The following is a 10,602-nucleotide window of genomic DNA, read 5'->3' on the forward strand; positions in this document are numbered from 1 at the left end:
AGGAAGTATCGTTGGCTGACCTGGAGTTTCTAATCAAATTATGATACACAGATCTACCCGACGCCAAAGAATTGTAAAGAAACAGAGGAGCCACATTTCCTGCTTTCTGAGCTTTAACTTCAGCCTTTCAGTAAGCCAGCTTTCTCTAGTACCTCCCTAGAGTGATAGGGCAGAGAAAGAAGGAAGGGCAACCAGATTGTGAATAAAGAAAATCTAGATTGAGTTCTGCCCTGGGACTAAAAGGACAAGGGCACCCATTCTTTGTTGACACTTCTGCAGTGACTTCTTTGGCGTGCGAGCCCCAGCACCAACACAACTGTCACCATCACCGCACAGGGCAAGTTGAACTCGTACTGAGAACCCGCTGTAGAGAATCACACACACCTCAACAACAGCCTTTGTTATTTAATTCACGAGGCTAAACACAAGCTGACACCAACACAAATACTACCCCAACCCTCACTCTGTCGTCTATATTCACATTTCATTTATGGCTTGACTTTTTATCATATCCTAAAATGAAGCTTTGCATTTACCCGATGAGTTGCGTCTCCTGGTGCTCCTCAGTTCTTGCTATTTCTTTTGTTTTATAAAAGATCAGGAGCAGACTTATCGTGCAGATCGTCCACCTCTTCCTAATGGAGCGCATCTTGGGTGCCCGGGAAAGTCCTGGTTGCCCCAGCTCCCTCACCTTCTCTTCATATAAAGGCTCCGTTTTGGGGAGATGTAGTCGCGGGGAGGAGGGGGGATCTGTAAAATGGGAGGAGAGCGTGGAGCTGGGATCTCAGAAGCAGGTCTCGAGGGTCCTCTGCGGCCAAGCTCCCGCTGGTCCTCGAGCGCTGCCCAGCGCACTCTCTCGCGGTTCCCGCCAGCCCTAACTCGCTCCTCGCCGCCTCCCTGGGGCTCAGGTTTTTTTCCGAAGAGACACCTTGTACATTGGAGGTGGCGGCCGCTTCTGCAGCCGGGTTCGGGGGCGTCACTGGCCCTTCCCTTTTCCTAGCATGGAAATGATGAACAAAACCAGCCAATCACGGGACTCAGGGGCGGAGGCTGCTGTTGCTTTTCGTCGCTGGCGGCTGCTTGGAGAGTAACGTCGCCGGCCTCGCCTGAACTGTGTAGAGAGAGGAAGCTCACAAGCTCACAGTCGTGTACACACACACGCACATACACACGCACGCACCAGTGCTCGCACACCGTGGGAAGAGAGCAGCGCACTAAGAAGTCAGGTCGCCCTCTCGGGACACCAAAGCGTTAGCTCTGTGGACAAGGAAGCACCGAGATAGTCCTCACCAGCGTGGAGAGGACACCTCAGCTGGGGACAGATCGGAGACGCCTGCTCTATCGGATAGAGCTGGTGGTGGGTAGCAAGAGGGGTACTTTCTTCCGAGCGTCTTTGCTAAATATACACACGCGCGCGCACGCACACGGGCGCGCGCACACACACAAACGCACGCCCTCTGAAGTGGAGTGAATGCGGGGAGGGAGGGGGAAGGAGTTGGAGGACCTTTTATATTCCGTGCACCGCTCAATCCGGAAAGTACAAATACACACACGAGCAGATCAGCCGATCGCCCACTCAGCGTGGGTGGTGGATGACGACCCCGACTCAGGATTCTGCAGGAAACAACTGATGACAGAGGTGTCATTAGGGACTTCATGGATATTTATGTGACTCGTTCATTGCCATTTGGAAACTCCTCACGCAGGAGTCAAGGAAACTCCAATCCCACTTGAACTTCCCTGCTGAGAGACAGGATTCTGAGAAAAGTAGGACCTCCTTTTCAAATGCAAGTATACCTATACACACGCACAACACACACACACACACGAAGAAAGGAAGGAGAAAAGAAATGAAGAGAGGAAGGAAGAAAAGAAGGAAAAAAATAGAAGAGCAAGCTTTTCTCTGAAAGTCTTAGTAATGTGCATTTAGCCTGATTTTCACCCTCTCCTCCTCTTTACTCTTTGTTTTTAGTTTTGTTTTTTAGTTCTATTGTATTGTGTGGCAGAGGCACTTTTCCCGTCCTAGGTTCTAGACTTCAGAGTCCTTCTCCAAGTCTTGGATCTCCGCCCTCACCCAGAGAGAAGCTTGCAACTCAGGTTGTACCATGCCTTGGCTTGGCTTTTACTGAGGGGTGGTGGAGGTGGGTCGGGAGCCACTTCTCGGGTGACATAGTGCCTGGAAGCCAGGATTTCCCCCATCTATTTGAGCGGGTCCCAAGCTCTCCACCTCCACCCCTTCCCCCAGAGCCTCTCAATTCAATTTCTTGTTCTTTCGGGTTGAGCGGTGTCTCCAGCTGTCATCCACTCTTGGCCCCTGGGGTTTACACCTTCCTAAACCCAGAAACGGTGAGGTTCACCCCCAGTCCTCTGCTGGAGGGGCGCAAGAGTGGCTATTCCGATTTCCAGTCCCTTGACAGCTTAAAATAACAAGGATAACAGCCAACACCTTTGCTTGAAAACCCGAGAGCCCTGGCAATGTTTGCCATTCTTCCTCTAAGATGTAGAAAGTTAAGAACCTCTCAGGTCTCTGCTCACAGCAGAGCGAATAGGAGGTTGGGTCTAAAATACTCAAAGGAGCAAGTAATTATGAACCTTTATTGACACTACAAGTGGCCTACCGGGAGCGTTTCGAGTTTATTGATGTCTAGGCAAATCCCACTTGTATTAATGCAGCTCGATCACACTGCCTTCTCATTTAGCAGAAACTGCAAGAATAAAACAGCTTCTTATTTAAGTGAAAAGGGTACTGGGGTGTAGGGGGGGTGGGCAATGCATGGTTAGGATGCTAACTTCTCTAGGTTAACTTTTGATTCTTAAGCAGTAAACAAATATATTCTGGATTTCAAATAAAACATTACCTGCTGCTGCTGATGGAGTAATATGTATCACTTAATTAAATTCATCCAGCATTTCTTAAGCAATTACTATGGGACAGAAAATACATGTGGGCATGGGAACATAGAGATGAATAAAATACAGCATCTAACCAGACAGAAAGATCACGCACTCAGAGGGGGACAGATTGTGAAAAATAAATAAATAAAAATAAGTTGCAGTCCGGCACCATGAACTAACAGCAGCATTTGAAGTACGTATCCTGTACCTGGGTAAGCTACTGGATGGAAGCAGATAGAGTGTTTAAGTCTTGGGGAGCAAGGAAGGTGAGTTTCCTAGGAAAGGGCACACATAAACTGGGGTTTGCAAAACTGGGGGGTAAGCCAGACAGAGGGAGGGTAGAACACTGCAAGCACAGGAAAGAGTATGTATACACAGAGAGGAATAAAATGCAGGAGCTTTGGGGTAGATCAGTACTGTTGGAACAGGAAATGGGAAAGGAAAGTAGTGGACATAAGTCTTCAGTGTGACCATAATAATCTAAAGCTCCACAATGTCAAATTGTCTTCTCTAATGGGAAAGTTGCAACATGAAAATCTTCAAGAGCAAAGTGGGTTTAATTCATGTATTAAGCTTTAAGTTTGGCGAAACGGTTCACATGGCCCAAACAAAACAAAACAAATCCACCAACAGCAAAACTAAAGCAAACCAAGAACTAGTTATAGGAATACATGACAGATTTAAATGCCTAGGGAAAAAAAAAAAAAACCTCTCCAGTTGTATAATGCTACTGCTTCTGAATTTGTTAAGCATAGCACATTTTATTGATACATAGAGGTGAACACTTCTGAATGACTGATAATGGTTCAGTGGAACTCAAGAGATTCCCCTTCCCATATTTGAACAATTAAGTTTTTCTTAACATTTTTATTGGAGTATAATTGTTTTACAATGGTGTGTTAGTTTCTGCTGTATAACAAACTGAATCAGTTATACATATACATATATCCCCATATCTCTTCCCTCTTGCATCTCCCTCCCACACTCCCTATCCCACCCCTCTGGGTGGACACAAAGCACCTAGCTGATCTCCCTGTGCCATGTGGCTGCTTCCCACTAGCTATCTATTTTACATTTGGTAGTGTATATATGTCCATGCCACTCGCTTACTTCCTCCCAGCTAACCCTTCCCCCTCCCCGTGTCCTCAAGTCCATTCTCTACGTCTGTGTCTTTATTCCTGTCCTGCCCCTAGGTTCTTCAGAACCATTTTTTTTTTTAAGATTCCATATATATATGTTAGCATACAGTATTTGTTTTTCTCTTTCTGACTTACTTCACTCTGTATGACAGTCTCGAGGTCCATCCACCTCACTGCAAATGACTCAGTTTCATTTCTTTTTACGGCTGAGTAATATTCCATTGTATATATGTGCCACACATTCTTTATCCATTCATCTGTTGATGGACACTTAGGTTGCTTCCATGTCCTGGCTATTGTAAATAGAGCTGCAATGAACATTGTGGTGCATGACTCTTTTTGAATTATGGTTTTCTCAGGGTATATGCCCAGTAGTGGGATTGCTAGGTCATATGGTAGTTCTGTTTTTAGTTTTTTAAGGAACCTCCATACTGTTCTCCATAGTGGCTGTATCAATTTACAACCCCACCAACAGTGCAAGAGGGTTCCCTTTTCTCCACACCCTCTCCAGCATTTATTGTTTGTAGATTTTTTGATGATGGCCATTCTGACCAGTGTGAAGTGATTATCTCATTGTGGTTTTGATTTGCATTTCTCTGATTAGTGATGTTGAGCATCCTTTCATGTGTTTGTTGGCAATCTGTGTATCTTCTTTGAAGAAATGTCTATTTAGGTCTTCTGCCCATTTTTGGATTGGATTGTTTGATTTTTTAATATTGAGCGGCATGAGCTGCTTGTATATTTTGGAGATTAATCCTTTGTCAGTTGCTTCATTTGCAAATATTTTCTCCCATTCTGAGGGTTGTCTTTTCGTCTTGTTTATAATTTCCTTTGCCGTGCAAAAGCTTTTAAGTTTCATTAGGTCCCACCCATTTGTTTATTTTTGTTTCTATTTCCATTTCTCTAGAAGGTGGGTCAAAAGGGATCTTGCTGTGATTTATGTCATAGAGTTGAACAATTAAGTTTTGAGAGTATAATTTAATGTCATTATTTGATATTATTAGAGTCATGAAATATGCATCCATAACAATTTGCCAAGTTTAAAAATACATATAGACCAACACTATGGCCAAACTGAGGACAGTCTGGTTCAATATGCTATTAGGTACAAGAACAATAAATATATATGTTGGGTAAAAAGTCTTATCCACAGAAGTGTCTCTGGACTTACCTCCCTCCATTGGAATGCCTGTTTTGATGATCCTGAAAAATTAGAGTTGTTCCTAAATTTCCATTCTATCTTTGGACTGTAAGCTCTTCAATAAAGAGAACACATTTGTCTTTATTCAGCACAAATCTGCAATTACACAGTAGTACCCTTTGAATAAATAATGCAAGTAATGGCAGATGGTTTTAAAATGCTACTTTATCCTTTAACTTAATATAAATCATGCTTTAATTGCTGGCTGTGCCCTCAACTTCAGCTGGAAAGAAATGAATAGGCACTTGCAATCTCATAGTGGGGTTTTTAATAGCCCATGACATTTTTTAATAGGCTATTTTTTAGAGCAGTTTTAGGTTTACAGCGATATTGAGTAGCAAGCTACACACTTACCCATTTGGGAGGTGGAGATATGGAATAATATCCTCGGAACTGAAGAGGAACTTTGAGACCAAAAAACAAAGCAGGCAACTCCATAAAGTGCAACTATGAAGTTTATTGTGGGTAATTTACATACAGGCAGGAAGGATCCCGCACACAGATGATCCAGAGACAATTGTAGCTGCATTCAGCACCACCAAAAGGGGTACAGGGGGATTTAAAAGGGCCAAAGCTAAAAATAGAATCTGACTACCAAGTGAGAAGCACATCCACACAAACTGGAACTGGAACCAGGGGTTTTTCCTTCCCCTCAAGGTCTTATGGCCATTAACCAACTGCATCAGCAAAAGGCATTCTTCCAGTTTTCATATCAGGTGAAGGCAAGGGTAAAAACTGACAGGGAACACATCTGGCTTGGGTGCATTCCTTGTGAGTAGACAAAAGTTTAGCCCTGAGGAAAGGGGGATGGGTAGGACCATGGGCCTAATATGGAGCTGACGTTTGTCAAAGTCAGTGAAAGTACAGTGAAAGTGGCATCATTGTCACCCAAAGTCCGTAGTTTACAATAGGGTTCACTCTTGGAATTGTATATTCTATGGGCTTTGACAAATGTACAATGATATCCACCAATATAATGATGGTATAATATCCACCATTATAATATCATACAGAACAGTTTCACTGCCCTAAAAATCCTCTGTGCTCTGGCTATTCATGCCCCTCTCCCCAGCCAGCTCCGGGCAACCACTGATCTTTTTACTGTATCTATAGGTTTGCCTTTTCTAGAAGACATATAGTTGGAATGATAAAGTATGTAGCCCTTTCATATTGGCTTCTTTTACTTAGTAATATGCTTTAAAGATTCCTCTGTATTTTTTCATGGCTTGAAAGCTCATTTCTTTTTAACATTGAATATTCCATTATCTGCATGTACCACAGTTTATTTATCCAAATGCCTACTGAAGGACATCTTGGTTGCTTCCAAGTTTTGGCAATCATAAAGCTGCTATAAACGTGCAGTCTTTTGTGTTTGTGTGTGGGCATGTTTTCAACATTTGGGTAAATACCAAGGAGTGCTGTTGCTGGTAAGATTGATGGTAAGGTTAGCTTTGTAAGAAACCTGAAGTGATTTCCAGGTGGCTGTATTATTTTCATTTCATCAGCAAAGAATGAGAGTTCGTGTTGCTCCACATCTTTACCAGCATTTAGTGTTTTTGGTGTTTTGAATTTTGTCCATCTAATAAGCATTTAGTGGTATCTCACTGTTGTTTTAATTTGCATGTCTCCGATGACATACAATATGTTTATCTGCTATCTGTATATCTTCTTTAGTGAGAGGTCCAGATCGTTTGTTCATTTTTAAATTAGGTTGTTCATTTTTTAATTGCTGGGTTTAAGTGTTCCTTGTATATTTTAGATAACAATCCTTTATCACATGTCTTTTGCAATATTGTCTTCCAGTTCATTCTCTTGACTTTCACAGAGCAGAAGTTTTAAATTTTGTTTAAGTCCAGCTTATCAACTATTTCTTACACTGATCATGCCTTTGATGCTATATCTAAAAAATCATCATCAAATCCAAGGTCATCTAGATTTTCTTGTGTGTCATCTTCTAGGAGTTTTGTAGTTTCCCAAATTACATTTAGGTCTATTATCTATTGTGAGTTAATTTTTGTGAAGAACATACCTAAGGTATATTTGCATGTGGATGTCTAGTGTCTCAGCATCATTTGTTGAAATGACTATTTTTTCTTAATTTTTTTGCTTTACTCCTTTATCAAAGGTCAGTTGAATACACTTGTATGGGTCTGTTTCTGGGTACTTTATTTGTTCCATTGATCTATTTGTCTATTCTTTCACCAGTATCACATTGTCTTGAGTATTATAGCTTTATAGTAAGTCTTGAAGTCTGGTAGTGTCACTCCTCCAACTTTGTTCTTCTTCAATATTGTGCGGGCTATTTTGGGTTTTTTGTCTTTCCATATAAACTTTAGAATTGGTTTGCCAATATCCTCAAAATAACTTGCTGTGATTTTGATTGGAATTGTGTTGATCTGTTAAAAGCTGGGAAGAATTGACATCTTGACAATATTGAGTTTTCCTATCCATAAACCTGGATCATTTCTTCATTTATTTAGTTTTTCTGTGATTCCTTTCATCAGAATTTGGTGTTTTCCTCATATAGATCTTGTACATGTTTAGTTAGATTTATACCAAAGTATTTCATTTTTTGAATGCTAATATAAATGTTTTTTTTCCATTTCAAATTCCACATGATCCTTGCTAGTACCCATGACATTTTAATAATGGGAATGTTGGTGTAGTAGTCAGGAATCTCGAGAGAAAAAGAACCAATGGAATGTGTGTATATACAGATATAAAGAGATTTATTTTAAGGAATCAATCACACGATTGTGGAGGCTGGCAATTTCTAACTCTGCAGGATAAGCCAGCAGGCTGGAGACTTGGGAAGAGGGAAGAGTTGATGTTGCAGCTCACGTCCGAGGTCATCTGGGGGTAGATATCCCTCTTTCTTGGGGAACCTTTGTCTGTTTTTCCTTAAGGTCTTCAGCTTACTGGCTAAGGCCCACGTTATGGATGGTAATTTGCTTTACTCATAGTTTATTGATTTAAATGTTACTCTCATCTAAAAACACCCCACAGCAACATCTAGGCTGGTGTTTGATCAAATATCTGGGTGTCTGGCCTAATCAACTTGGCACATAAGATTAACCATCACAGATGAGCTGATTGAAGGTCTTGTTTATGACCTAGCAACATAGTGAGAATTATTTACAAAGCCTTTTACCTATGAATCAATGATCAAGAAGAACAAGAAGCATATTAATGAGAAAATTCAGCTGTTCACCAACAGGCAACTCAATCTCTTTATTTGTTTCTGGACAAAATATCTAGTTTTAAAAAATTTATTCTAGATTAATCCATTTTGCCCATGTAAATATTCATAAAAGCTTCACATATTTTTCTGTATGTATATTCATTGTCCTTTTGTTACTCTTTTTTTCATCCATAGTAACCAAATATAATAGGCTTACAGCAGAAGGGTGATTTTGACTTTAGGTACAAGATATAATCATGAACCTAGTATAATTTCTGGAACAACAGAAAAAATCCCATCACTGCCATTCTCAATTCTTCCCCGTTATTTAACCCACATCACTTACATCATCCTTTGCATTTAATACTTAATCTCTATTTAAACAGGAATGTGCTTAGAAGAGACAATTCTTACATACTGTTAGTCAAATATTTTTTTAATTTTTAATATCCATTTGAAATGTTCTCTGACGTCTTGTAACCCCTGCCAGTTAAATATGCCTCATTCTGAAATAAGCACTTCAGCTGCTCACAGTCCACATTTTAATTGTTTATAAACTCTTATCTCTTTCAGTTCTATAGTCCTAGTTCTTGGTGTTTTATTTCCTACTGCACACATCCCTGAAATGTTAAAATAAACAGGCACACTATCCCATACATGTTTTGGCAAGTCCTAGATGCCCTACCTTATGACCTAGTGATATTCTTTGTGCTCTCCTTTTGCTGTTTTTCTGTGCTTAATGGTGATGGGAGAAACTATCTTGTAGGAAGAGAATAATCATCAGGCTAAATATTACTCCAAACTGGTCAGCTATTGAATAGTGGTCACTTCATAGGCAATTGTGTGTGTCACTACCTAGGGAATTTACTGTTCGGGGTTTGTAATTTCTTCAATCTTTGTGTACCTTCTAAAAGTCTCTCTTGGGCTTCCCTGGTGGCACAGTGGTTAAGAATCTGACTGCTGCTGCAGGGGACATGGGTTCAAGCCCTGGTCCAGGAAGATCCCACATGCCGTGGAGCAACTAAGCCTGCGTGCCGCAACTACTGAGCCTGCGCTCTAGAGCCTGTGAGCCACAACTACTGATGCTTAGAGCCCATGCTCCGCAACAAGAGAAGCCACTGCAATGAGAAGCGCACGCACCACAATGAAGAGTCGCCCCCGCTCACCGCAACTAGAGAGAGCCTGTGTAGCAACGAAGACCCAACACAGCCAAAAATAAATTTTAAAAAACAATTAATAAAAATAAAAAATAAAAGTCTCTCTTGTATCTGATTTAACCAATTTCTGTTCTCCTCTCTTATCTTTATTTTCTTAAATTGCCCAATCTAATCACCCACTTAATGTTTTCTTTAATGGAACCCACATTCCTTTTATATTATTTTCAATTCATCATAATAAAAGCAAAAGAGAAATAGTAGTAAAACTTGTTCATGGCTAAAAAATTATTTCTGTAAATCTATCTCTTTCTAGATATCTATATCTATGTAACTTTTTATAGTTACAATAGTTACAGTGAGTACCTCTGGAAAATATTGCTTTGATATACATATACTGTTATAACATGGAACAGTTCTATGTAAATTGAGTTTTGTGAAGCATTTTAAATGATTTTTAATGTTTGTCATTTGAAGATTTTAAAGAAAAATAATATTGAGGTCATCACTAACTGGCAAACTGGTGATCAACATAGCCTGCAGAAGACGTTTTGTTTTCCTGCAAAATGGATTGAAATAAAATACACACACATGCATACACACGCACACACACACACACACACACACAATTAGTTGTCAGTACTTCAAATTTATTTTCAAAAAATCAGAAGGCTTGTTAATACCAGATTCACCTACTCTGACGGTAACAATTAGGGGGAGTTAAGTAGCAGCTGTTTCATCTCTGTAATTTGTGTTTATTCCAGAACTTTAAAATTCATTTGTACTTTAGCTTCTTGGCCCCTGCAGGTATTTGAGTTTGCAGCCCTTCAAGTAAGTAATTCTATTAGAAGATATAAACTTCATGATTTATCTGTCTAATGTATTGAAATTTAGATAATTTCAGCTTTTTTTTGTAAAGTAACTAAATAAAGCCCCTATTAACTAAAATTTTGAATGCCAAGTCTAGAAATGCCTAACCTGTCAGCAGGAGAAAGTTGCTTTGGGAGAATGAATCAAGATACTCACTGGAGG

The 10,602-nt window shown here is 40.3% G+C and overlaps 1 protein-coding gene across 1 annotated transcript in view; it reads right to left on the bottom strand.

The window, feature by feature from the left end:
- The window catches only part of ST8SIA4 (ST8 alpha-N-acetyl-neuraminide alpha-2,8-sialyltransferase 4), a 100,067-nt gene extending 99,084 nt beyond the window's left edge, over positions 1 to 983 (bottom strand). The window contains exon 1 of the mRNA XM_081233941.1: positions 537 to 983. Coding sequence (XP_081090067.1) covers positions 537 to 649 — 113 coding nt within the window. The 5' untranslated portion in view covers positions 650 to 983. The remainder of the gene's footprint in view (positions 1 to 536) is intronic.
- Between the last annotated feature and the right edge of the window lie 9,619 nt (positions 984 to 10,602).

The sequence above is a fragment of the Mesoplodon bidens genome (genome assembly GCF_964165515.1).
Source record: "Mesoplodon bidens genome assembly, chromosome: 4".
Taxonomy (NCBI): Eukaryota; Metazoa; Chordata; class Mammalia; order Artiodactyla; family Ziphiidae; genus Mesoplodon; species Mesoplodon bidens.